General features: G+C 37.6%; 3 protein-coding genes across 12 annotated transcripts in view; 1 reads left to right on the top strand and 2 right to left on the bottom strand.

Annotated features, from left to right (window-relative positions):
- kl-5 (male fertility factor kl5) overlaps positions 1 to 1,625 on the bottom strand; it is a 70,184-nt gene extending 68,559 nt beyond the window's left edge. For both annotated transcript variants that reach the window (XM_067761434.1, XM_067761433.1), the window contains exon 1: positions 1,491 to 1,625. In XM_067761434.1, the coding sequence (XP_067617535.1) occupies positions 1,491 to 1,625 (135 nt within the window). The remainder of the gene's footprint in view (positions 1 to 1,490) is intronic.
- LOC137237609 (uncharacterized) overlaps positions 1 to 12,822 on the top strand; it is a 530,759-nt gene that overhangs the window by 157,298 nt on the left and 360,639 nt on the right. The gene's annotated exons all lie outside the window — the stretch shown is intronic.
- Positions 4,168 to 5,034, bottom strand: LOC137243845 (uncharacterized). The gene has a single exon (XM_067772046.1). The coding sequence runs from the start codon at positions 5,032 to 5,034 to the stop codon at positions 4,246 to 4,248; it is 789 nt and encodes a 262-aa protein (XP_067628147.1). The 3' UTR covers positions 4,168 to 4,245.

A 12,822-nucleotide genomic window follows, 5' to 3' on the forward strand; every position in this document is an offset into this window, starting at 1 on the left:
TATACCATTTCATGTTCATGAAAGCTATAAAAACATGTAAAGGTGTCTAAGTTCGGGTGTAACCGAACATTGTATACTCAGCGTGAGCTTCAATTGCAAATTTCATTTCAGAAAAATTACTTTTCTACATAACACGTGGCACCGCCCGTCATTGATTCAAAACTATTTTTTGCTAAGTTATAGCTTACTATTTTCGTCTACGACCCTTTTAGAAATCTTTTATATAAAAGTGGGCGTGGTCTTTAATCGCCCTCGTCCATTTTTTCTAGAAATATTTCTTGCTATAGGGAAAATATGTGTACCCAATTTTATTAAGATCCGTAAATTTTTCTTCGAGTTATGGCTCCCGAAACATATAAAATTGCTTAGTCATAAAAGGGGCGGTGGCACGCCTTTTTTTAAATTTGAAGGGTTTCCTATTTATTGTTATACAACCACTTGGGAAATGAAATAGCATTGTTATAAAGCTCTTTTTTTTGCAAAGATAAAGCTTATTTTATTCGTCCACGACCATTTTAAAAATCTTTTATATAAAAGTGGGCGTGGTCTTTAACCAATTTCGTTAATTTTTCTTCAAAGCTTTCCTTATAGTAAAGGCAAACTCTCTGCCGAATTTTGTTACGATAGGTTTTTCAATACCAATCTATTCTGGCTCCAGATAAGCTCGTTAAAAAATTTGGTGAAGATATCTCAACGGATAGACGGACGGACGGACAAGGCTCAATCAAATTTTTTTTCGATACTGACTAATTTGGTATATGGAAGTCTATATCTATTTCGATTCCTTTATACTTGTACAATCAACCGATATCCAATCAAAGTTAATATACACTGTGTGCAAAGCACGCTGAGTATAAAAATGTTACGTATATGCCCCGGTACCCCTACAATCAGGTTAGAAGACTAGAAGAGAGGTCGACTGCTAATACAAGTCCAAAAATATAAGGTGTCAAAAGACGCGTATTGTTTCGCCAACAATAACCCAGAGGCGGAAAAGAAAAATTTTGTCTCTCCGGAAATGTTTGCAGTTGAAGTTGGAAATTTTCATTTGGTTGTTATAATGTTGTTGTGCACTGAAAAAAATTTTGTATACAAAGAGATATTACAAGAATTTAATTTTGATCCCACCCCATTGGTGGATCGACCAGGGTAATTTTTTATAAGCGCGGCCGAGAGCCGCCAACGCACCCGGGATAATTTTTCGGTTTTTCGATTTAAAATTTTTATTTTCCGCCTTCTGATTGTTAATACATATTTCAAGACGCATCGTCTGACACCTCTTCCGATATTTTGGACGCGTATTAGCAGTCGACCTCTGTCCTAGACTGTTACCTCAGGTGGTTTGCTTGAAATTGGTTGGTTTTTAATAAAAGAACGTGTTTTTTTTTTCAAATCTCGTTCGAATTTCAAATAAAAGAATTTCAGAAATCACGAGCAAAATTTTTGTTGGTCGCAATTCTGTCTACGACATCAATCACATCATCTCGTACCTTTGATTCGGGTATTCCCATTAATTTCTGCCAGCGTTCGTTTTTTAAACGCAAAGTTTTCATTACATAATTATTAAAATATTCGAAACGATCGTCGACTTTTTCCTTTTTCTCTTTTTCTTCTGGAGCCGCCATCACGACACGCACGAATAAGGATTCAAATCCTCAATAAGCTCTTTTTTTATCACAACTTTTTTTCTCTTCACACTTCTCACGAAATCCGGAGCCCCGACGCTCTGCCGCGCTGCTTTTTTATGGTCCAAGTTTTTCGGTTGTTTTTTTTTTTGGACGGATACAGATTTATTAGTTAATTGTTTACTGCCTGTTTTGTGGCACTTTTATCTCTCTTTCTCACTTTTTTTTAGTATTTTTTACGATTTATATTTTTTTTCAACGGAGCAAATTTGCATCCGTTCGGTGTGAAAAATTTTTTCAGTTTGAAAGATTTTTGTGAAAATTTGTGACTTCTCTTTGAAATTTCTCAAGTCATTCGCTGTTTGACGATCAAAATTTTCCAGCAGCAATGATTTATTTAGTACGAAGTATCGGGGGTTCTTTGTATGGAGAAAGAAAGTCGTATGTCATGATTCAAGTGGAACTAGGACTGTGATCTAGGTATTCGTACTGAATTTTCTGCAAGGAAGAGGAATGTGCTCTCACTGAATGCCTATTGTTTTCCTTCGTGGATTTCAGCAAAGCAGTGTGTAGACGTGCCCTTTTGGGTATTAAGGTTCATGCACATTATACGACGCGACATGTAGCGACAAAATATTGTTTGCATGTATTCTTATGGAGCCATGCATACCTAGCCACAGTCGTACGACAAGACACGACCAAGTTGACCAATTAAGCAAAAATGCCGCGCATATTTTGTCGGAACGTATCGCTACATGTCGCGTCGTATAATGTGCATGCACCTTTATGTGGGCTGGATCACTACTTTCTTTAGGTGCTTAATAATAAACTGGATGACTTCGTAGTACATCTAATGTAGTGAAGGATGCCCTTTCTTCTTTCAGCAGACACAAGTTCAGTTGAAATGTCGAAAAATACTTTGTTCAGATATTTCATAACTAAATTGGCCTGAGTAGGACATTAAAAATGAAGCGCAACGACAACGCCGTGCCATTATTCAGTACCCTGTTATAAGCCGAACGAGTGAGCGACTAAGCTCAGATATAAGGTTGGCTCAAATAAAAACTTAGCTTAGCTCTTATTGATGCGGGGAGGAAGTTTTACTGATCATTTAACATGTCGCTTTCAGTGCTCATATGACGCAATATTTCTCGAAAAGTTGATGAGGAGTGGGATTTGACCAAACAGCGACGACAAGACTTGAGCGCATTCAATATAAATTCTAGATTGCAAAGGACTTCGACTGGGAGCTAAAAGTGAGATCAAAAACAACATCCGCTTAGAAATCAAATGGATAATAATTCTTTCCAACAAGTGGTACTTTAGACCCAGCTGGAAATTGAATAGAGGGGTCCGCTCTCGACGAAGAAAAATCATGCTATAGAATTAGGGCCATACCAAACGGTTGGAATGCAAATCTACATCCCAGTTAAACAACTCTTCCACATTTGGATATCAACCACTGCGGCTACGTTGTTCCTGATGGGGCTATCCTAATTGACCGGAAATTGAGCAAGCATTCGCCCACACGTGGTACCAGATTTAAAGTTTACGGTAGGAATTTCGCAGCACAAGCTCCCTTCGGTTGGGTGTCCACTACTTCGCACCGCTTGTCTAGGCGTGCGGAGGGGTTAAAAGAACGCCCAAATTTTCGCACACATATTACTTACCTGATCAACATAGGTCATCCGTCAATGAAGAAGTGGTCATCATCTCTCCTTTTCATCGCTGGTAACCCATTATCCTATAGGAACGGCATACCTGAAGGAAACAGCACGCTGTATCACCACCAGTACGAGATGGGGTACATCGAGTAACACCTGCACCGCATCCATGAATACAGTGCGGGACACGGTTTAGCATGCTTCCTTGTATGCTCAGTACGTGTTTGAGACCGTGAGCCGCCATAGCCGTTTGGTACCACATGGTGCCAGCAAAAGTAGTTCAAGCTACGGCAATTTGTCTCGTACGAATTTTCAGTGCAGGAAGAAATTTATTCGTTATCCCATGGTCAGCCACAAGTATTTCATATGATTCGCATACCTAATGCCATTCATGTAATACTCTATATCGGCACTGTGATCTTTGTGACTGTACCCAGCCTGTAATAGCAATATAGCATTACATATGTGATCCGGTTTACATGTACAACCGGCTTATGATTTCTCGAAAATCGACCATTGAGCAGCCAGTATCCCCATACGGTAACTCACTGAGGCTTTCAAGATTCGGTCTTGAATCTCCCTCTGCCAAAAAGTGGTCGGTCGCTTACGCGCAGCTGTTAGAATGGACAGGTAAAGGAATACTTGACCTCCCTTGGTGCTGGAGATTGGCATCAGTCACCGTGAAGCAGATATAGCTGCAATGGCCAAGGTCGCCTAAGCGGTTAAGCTCCATTTAATGATGATGTTAAAGCTGCAAGAACTACATCCACAATTCGAGCTGGTGTGCTCCTCAGATGGACTTTTTTACGTGTCAAGAATTCGAATAGGACTCAGCAAGTTTTAGTTACACGAAAAATTTTAATAGTATTCCCCAAAACGTTATTTTAAGTTTACGTATTACAATCTGAGTTTGAGTTCCCGAGTTTAAATTTGGTATATGTGCTGCATCTCCCTTTCTATTTTGCACTCACGCGCACCTTGCCAATTCTTATACGTTTCGTTTTCATACTCTTCTGTTTAGTTGACGCCAAATTCTTGTTACGCTTGCTCTCAAGTGCTCCCGCTAGCTTAGTCTTAGCTCTCGTCGCCTTCACGTTCTTATTCTTATTCTTAGTATTCGGCAGACTACGTGGTGCTTTTGTGACCTTACCACCACCAGCTAAGCGTACTATACTAACATTACGTCGACTTTTTTGAGTTACCGGACGCATAACTTTTGTTACCTTTGTAACCTTCCCAGCAGCTTTCAAACTCTTTTTCTCCATGGGTTTCTTATTAACCGTCTTTGCGGTGACTGCTTTTGCAGCGATTTCTCGTATGGTGCGTGGAATTGGTGCGCGAGCTTGGTTGTTCGTGAAAGCTTTGGCCGCCTGAGCAATGGATTCAAAGCTACCGAACACCTGCATAATGCTCTTGTTAACATATTGCAAATATTTGAGCGAAGAATAGCAGAGACCGCATTGTGATTTTGTATTGTAGTTGTTGCGTATGAGACTTTCAAGATACAGGAAATTTTTAGCCATATTCTCACAATGAGGACACTTAACGGTAGCTGGTTGCGTGCTGCGTATCGAATTCTCTAATGGTATGAGTGCTGGCATTTGCGTTGTTCGTTGGTCGCCGGGTCCCATTTTTTGGCGTATATTTGTGATCGAATTTTGTGGTACGATGAAATGTGGCTCGATTTCTTCGCCTAAGCCGGCCATTGTTCGCAGCACAGAAATTTTTGCATTTTTTTCTAACATTTTTAACGACAATCAAGACTTAAATTAATTTGAAATGTAAATAATTATTTTGAATATTAAAGCAAACCCAATTTATTTTCTATATCACGCGCTTCTCAAATAAAGTAGTTGGTGAGATTATTTATTATTATTATTATTATTACTAAAAAATACCCCTTATTATTGTTTATCAATTTTAGTAGAAAATCGCAAAAGAACACATTGGCGTGAGACACAAGCTTTTAAGAACAAAATAAAGTCAGTCAAAACAAGATCTTGATTAGATAAAGGATCGATAGTGTGTCGCCACATGACATCAAACATCTTTTCAATTGCAATGCGAAACTAGCACCCGTAACAGACATTTCTCTTTAGTCCAACCCCAATGAAACTGCACATTTCCTTTGACTTCTGTAAGTGGATATCGATGACATTTTGTGAGTGATCGCACCCATTGGATGAGGTGAGCCATATGTGAAAGAATAATAATAAGAACAAGTAAGGAAGTCTAAGTTCGTTTGAAACCGAACATTACATACCCAGCTGTACACTTGAAATGCTATTATTGTTTGTTTTTTGTGCTTAATAATGTTACAAGGCTGCGAAATAATACATATAAATATGGTTTTATTCTGAACTAATTTCTCTTTGAGTTATGGCTCCCGACACGTAGAAAATTGCTTAGTCATAAAAGGGGCGGTGCCACCCCCATTTTTTAGAATTAGAAGTTTTTCCTATTTATTGTTATAAATCCACTTGGGAAATGAAATACCATTGATATTAAGCTCTTTTTGCAAAGATATAGCTTATTTTATTCGTCCACGCCCCTTTTAAAAATCTTTTATATAAAAGTTGGCATGTTCCTTAAACGATTTCGATAATTTTTCTTCAAAGCATTCCTTATAGTAAAGGCAACCCCTCTGCCGAATTTTGTTACGACGGGTTTAACGATTTTTGATTAAAAAAAAAATAATAAATGTAAGGCGCGATAACCTCCGAAGAGATCTAAGGACGAGCTTCTCTTCCAATTTGCGTTACGATTTGTAATATTTACGATTAATAATATTTGTAAAATTGATTTTATCACAAGTAGGCGGTGCCACGCCCATTAAAATCTTTTTTTTTCAAATATTTATCAAGAGTCTCAATATCAGTTCACACGTCAAATTTCAACATTCTAGGTGTATTATTTACTGAATAATCAGGTTTTTTGTGTTTTCCAAAATGTTATATGTATAAAAAGTGGGCGCGGTTATCATCCGATTTCGCTCATTTTCAATACCAATCTATTTTGGGTCCAGATAAGCTCGTGTTCCAAATTTGGTGAAGATATCTCAATATTTACTCAAGTTATCGTGTTAACGGGCAGACGGACAGACGGACGGATGGACATGGCTCAATCAAATTTTTTTTCGATACTTATGGTTTTGATATATGGATATCTATATCTATCTCGATTTTTACCTGTACAACCAACCGTTATCCACTTAAAGTATTGTACAAGTACAGCTGGGTATAAAATTTTTTGAGAAATATTTGATTTTTAAATTTTTTTCTTTTATCTACTTATAACAAATTTTTTACCTTGTTTTTCCTCAAGCTGATAATAATTTAATATTCTTCCTTTACAAAGAAGACATATAAGAAAACGATCATATTTTCGAAGCATTACAATATTTTCGCCATTGTTTTGGCAATACCCACCGATTTGTAAATAATAGTGAAATCGCAATACATTAGCACTACATAGTTTTATATTTTAATGCATTACTTATTTCCCACAAAAATTTTATAAATTTAGTATGTATGTGTGTACATAAACTGAAGGAAATGGTGCTAGTAAAATCAACAAATCGGTTCTGTTGTTCTTGACTTAACGGAGATTCGGTGAAATTGATCGAATTATGGTTAATTCGACCGAGTTCTTTGTCAAGCGAACAAATTCGTTTCGTCATTTCAACAGAAGAGAAATTGTCGCTCTTAGATTTACAAAATTTTGTAAAATTTACAGATTCCTGATCAATATAACTGATTTTTCTGTTAACACAACTGTTCTTACAGTTCATTTCAACGTCGATCAACTGCCAATACATGAGCAACTTTCACTGAGCCACTTGTTAAAAAAAAAATACCCAAAATAAGAAAACCATCAAATCGAAAAAACACACAAAGTGGGAAAACAACAAAAAACTAGTTTTGCCGTTATCAATACAAAACGAAAAACCCCTTTTTTAATTTACTGTGCAAAAAATTATGAGATACAGGGACACCTATTTATCGGGTACAATTTTGCAACTTCTCGTCCAAGCGAAAAGCAAAATTGCGCCCTCTTGTTGCAAAAGTTTTGCTTGAACGAACAGGATTTTTCCAAAGTTAGTAACATTTTGTCAAGTTTTTATGAATTTTCACTCACGCGAACGAATTTAATAAGATAATAAAAAACATCTTTTTTAATGTTGATGTTTCCTACAACATAAAAGGGTGAGTTGTTTTGGGATCGTTTCAACTTAAAGTGTTACGAAAATTAAACTTGCCGAATTACATGTAAAGTTACTCCCGTGGTGAATTACCTTGCTGCGATTTGATTCTTTACTTTTCTATAACTTACAAGTTCTCTTTTTAAAATGTTACGTCAAACATTTATACTACATGTTTTGTTCGAAACAATCAAGTACGGCAACTACATGCGAGAGAAGAAATTGAGAATGAACTGAGCTGCAACTGAAAGAATTGAGAATGAGCTTTGTGACTACTACCCTGCAAAAATCGCCAGTACTCCATGAATGCATGTATGGAGTACTCGCTATGAACCAACCGAGTGCTCCAAAATTAACCACAATTCATACAAAAAAATATGGTCCAATTAACATTGCGATGTCCTAGGACTGGACCATATACTCCAGCTCGGCATTACATCAGAGTAATGCATGGAGTACCCACAGTCCAATAAGCCTCGTGTAGTCATTACAATCGTTAAAAACGAGCAGTGATCGGCTTACAATATGTTCGTGTAGAAACATGAGTTGGTCCATTGCTACATTACAGTGGAGTATAATGGTAAGTACTCCAGTGGACCTCATGATCCAACAATTTTTGCAGGGATGTAGCAAGCATGCGTATTTATGTACTCACATATTTACGTATTTATATGGCGGCCGCCGTGGTGTGATGGTAGCGTGCTCCGCCTACCACACCGAAGACCCCTGACAAAGCAACATCAAAATTTTAGAAATAAGCTTTTTCAATTAGAAGAAAAATTTTCTAAGCGGGGTCGCCTCTCGGCAGTGTTCGGCAAGCACTGCGAGTGTATTTCTGCCATGAAATGCTCTCAATGAAAACTCATATGCCTTGCAGATGCCGTTCGGAGTCGGCATAAAACAAGTAGATCCCGTCCCGCCAATTTGTGAGAAAAATTAAAAAGGAGCACGACGCAAATTGGAAGAGAAGTTCGGCCTAAAATCTCTTCAGAGGTTATCGCGCTTTACATTTATTTATTTATATGGCAACATAAGTACTTTCATTCAAAGCTGTCGCAACAACTTTTTTTGTTCATTTGACTACTAAAACGGTCAATTACCAATAAACGATTTGTGCGCAGTTGATTCAACATTTTGTTGCGATGGATAAAAATTGACAGAAATTTCTGCTGAATTGACACGTATTTCGGTTGATTTTACCAGTCTTTTTCTTTCAGTGTAAGCTATTTACAAAGTAAATGTCAAAATCCTTTTTAAAGCAGGTTAAAACGCTTAAAATCCTATCTCAATGTCAACTTTTCGTACATTCGTATCCGTGTGACATAGGCTATCTATACCTTCCACGAACTGACTTTCGATCTGAGAGAAGCTGATTTAAGGAAGGATATCAATAAGGTTTAGCCAAAAAATTGGAGAAATTTTTTTCATGAATTCATAATACAAAGAAACGTGCTGCTACGATGAGCTGCTCTGTAATTTACGCGCACACATTTGCGAAATGTGGAAATAGCAGTAGGCTTGTAGATTTAGTGATATTGGCTTTTTTTGAGGTCCCTAGAGGGTTAAAATATTTCTGAAAATTAATCGCCATCAAATTTAACTAGGGGCTCCTAGGACAACATCTTTGTATGTGAGTTAAAATTTAAGCACGTACTAAAACTTTATGTAGATTGTCTAAAATAAAATGTAAATTTTCTTGGGGTCTTACTGGTATTATCTGAGATGGCGAATCATTTTCTGGAACATTTTAATACTATACCAATTTTCAAAATATTATTTAACTTTAAAGAGATGACCCAAGTACATACCCCATTAGGTACTTACTTAATTGGCGCTTAACCGTTTGAACGGTTAAGGCGTCCAAAAAGGCACACCAGGCGCTTTTTCTCAGAGTTAACTAGCGCCAATTGGTCGCTCCTAGGGAGCTGAAATCGTTTTTCATCTGGTCTTTCCAGCAGAGTGGAGGCCACCCTCTTCCTCTGCTTCCGTAGGCGGGTTTCGATAAAAACACCTTCTTTCACCATCTTTCATTCGCATAATATGGCCTAGCCAGCGTAGCCACTGCGCTTTAATTCGCTGGACTATAATGATGTCTGCGTGAAACTCGAACAGATTATTATTGAATTTTCTTAGATACTCGCCTTCGCCAACGCATAGAGGTCCGTAAATCTTTCGAATAACTTTTCTCTCGAACACTCCCAGAGCCGCTTCATCTGGTGTTGGTATGGTCCATGCATCTGCACCATATACCAGAACGCGTACGTTCGCCGAGAGAGGACTTTACTTTTCATATCTCATGAGAAGTAAAATACTCGCCCGTTTGTCAGCACAACTTATCGAACTTTTGTTATTCTCCACGTTTGCCAGCGTGTGGTACACTTCATATTCGGTAGCGTGACAATATTGCATGGGTCTTAATATTTAATAAAGTGTAAGTGCTTCTTAAATAGTTAAAAACTGCTTTATGTGTGCCTGGTAGCTGTTAAATTTCTTGCTATGATTCGTTAAGCAAATTGAGTTGATAATGGAATTTGAACTTAACTTACATGTATGTATGTTTTTAGTTTGAAATTTTCATAGAGAGTTTCATTGGCCTAAGGATGTCTCTTATATGTTTTTCAATATGCATATCTATAGGCTACCTGCGTTTACGATCTTACTAAGAAGAACAAAAGCTCGTATAAGAACTTATTCTATTACAAACTAGGGAGACTTATTCATAAAATCAAATTTATAATGATGCCGAGAGCCACGATTGCTAGGAGCTCATAATTGCAGGGGGGTTTCGTCTATGCACACCATATGAAACCGCTTCCTTCTTAGATCTGCTGATCTGGAATAAGGCAGTAGAGATTGCAAGCCGTTGGTCTCAACGAAAACTTGCACGTCTCAAATTCCCATGGAAGAATGACACGCTGAATATTGAAATGTTCGCGTGAAAGACTAGCATATTTCAATTCTGTTTGTCTCCATGGGACAGACGAAGTAAAACCAAACAGGGATGGTCCTTTGATTTTGCAAATTTTCACTTTGTATATACATTTAAGAATGAACAATATCCCTGCCAATATCGATGTTATATCTTCGATGGATTTTCTTAAATAAAAGCGGGTTTCGCTTTTTAAAATCAAGCGACATGGCAATTTTCATCTCAACATATAAAAGGACTTACTCATTTTCAAAATTTTTATAAATTGTCGATATCGAAAATGAGAGCATGGATATGGCCAATTTTTAATATCGACATATTGTGTGTCCAAATAAGCTCGTGTATCAGATTTGCTAAAGATATCGTGTTAATGAATGGAAAGACGAATAGATGGATATAAAAAGTCGGCGTGGCTTACAGACCACTTTCACAGAAAAAGGGAGTAGTTGATTTTTGTCCAACGTTTGCTTTTAAAAGTATAGTAGGAGACTCACTAATTACCTGATTCCCTATCTGCGCTTCGAGGGAGATCTTAAGGTCACAATAGAGGTGGACGGTTGGCGCAAGGGTGCGCAAATGGCGGACGAGGCGATACATGTGTACACAGATGGATCCAAAGTAGTGGAAGGAGTAGGGTCTGCGGTATACTCTGCTGATCCGGAAATAAGCAGATCCTACAGGCTGCCGGATTACTGCAGCGTTTTCCAAGCGGAAATATTAACTGTAACCAAAGCAGTAGAAACTCTGGAAGAGAATGGCTTAAGCTGCAACCGTGTTAACTTTTATATTGACAGTCAAGCGGCAATTAAGGCAATAATCTCGCATAGCACAGCATCTAAATGCGTGTTAGAGTTTAAGCAGTCACTGAAGAGAATCGGGACAGGGAGAAGAATATATCTATATTGGGTCCCAGGGCATAGGGGAATTGATGGGAATGAAAAAGTGGACGAACTAGCTAAAAAGTTGGTCAGTGACAGCAGACATAGGAAGTGCAGGTTGGAGGAGGAAACGTTTATGTGCTCGTGCCCTGCACGAAAAGCTCAAGAGCTTCTCAACATTCAACTAAATCGCAGCAATACAAAACTAGCTCGCGAGCTTTACGAGTCTCTCTCGCTCGTGTACGAGAAGAAATCATGAGATCTACAAAATTTATTTCTAGTCATAAGTTCCTTCCCCTCGCGAACTTTCATCGCTTTATTAGTAAATGATAGAGCTTACGATTTCTTTTCGAACAATAGCAAGAGTTTCGAGACTCTCGACATTCAGTTTAGTCGCTGTATTAGCCGACCTGCATTGCTGCGATTAAACTGAGTGTCGAGAATCTCGCGTGCCTTATGTGTATTTTGAGATTCGAGAATCTCGCGACCAGTCGATACGCGCTACAAATTTCTTCTCGAACAAATTTTAAAAATCTGGAGTTGCTGCTGCGAATACTCCCATATTTTTATACTCAGTTGAGCAGAGCTCGCAGAGTATATTAACTTTGATTGGATAACGGTTGGTTGTACAGGTATAAAGGAATCGAGATAGATATAGACTTCCATATATCAAAATCATAAGGATCGAAAAAAAATTTGATTGAGCCATGTCCGTCCGTCCGTTAACACGATAACTTGAGTACATTTTGAGGTATCTTGATGAAATTTGGTATGCAGGTTCCTGAGCACTCATCTCAGATCGCTGTTTAAAATGAATGATATCGGACTATAACCACGCCCACTTTTTCGATATCGAAAATTTCGAAAACCGAAAAAGTGCGATAATTCATTACCAAAGACGGATAAAGCGATGAAACTTGGTAGGTGAGTTGAACTTATGACGCAGCTGTAATTTCGCATTTGCAAGCTGTAATTTTGCAGTCGTTGGAGATATCATGATGAAATTTGGCAGGAACGTTACTCCTATTACTATATGTATGCCTAATAAAAATTAGCAAAATCAGAGAACGACCACGTCCATTGTAAAAAAATTTTTTTTTTAAAGTCAAATTTTAACAAAAAATTTAATATCTTTACAGTGTATAAGTAAAGTATGTCAAGATTTAACTGCAGTAATGATATGGTGCAACAAAATACAAAAATAAAAGAAAACTTCAAAATGGGCGTGGCTCCGCCATTTTTCATTTAATTTGTATAGGATAATTTTAATGCCATAAGTAGAACAAAAATTTACCAATCCTTGTGAAATTTGGTAAGGACTTAGATTCTTGGACGATACAATATTTCTATGAAAAACACGATAACTTAAGCAAAAATCGATATATCTTTACTAAACTCCGTTCACGTACTTATCTGAATTCACTTTGTATTGGTGTAAAAAATGGCCGAAATCCGACTATGACCACGCCCACTTTTTCGATATCGAAAATTACGAAAAATGAAAAAAATGCCATAATTCTATACC

The sequence above is a fragment of the Eurosta solidaginis genome, chromosome 1 (genome assembly GCF_040869045.1).
Source record: "Eurosta solidaginis isolate ZX-2024a chromosome 1, ASM4086904v1, whole genome shotgun sequence".
NCBI lineage: Eukaryota > Metazoa > Arthropoda > Insecta > Diptera > Tephritidae > Eurosta > Eurosta solidaginis.

Coding starts and splice junctions, on each gene's coding strand:
- LOC137243845 (XM_067772046.1), bottom strand. CDS start 5,034: ATGTTAGAAAAAAATGCAAAAATTTCTGTGCTGCGAACAATGGCCGGC.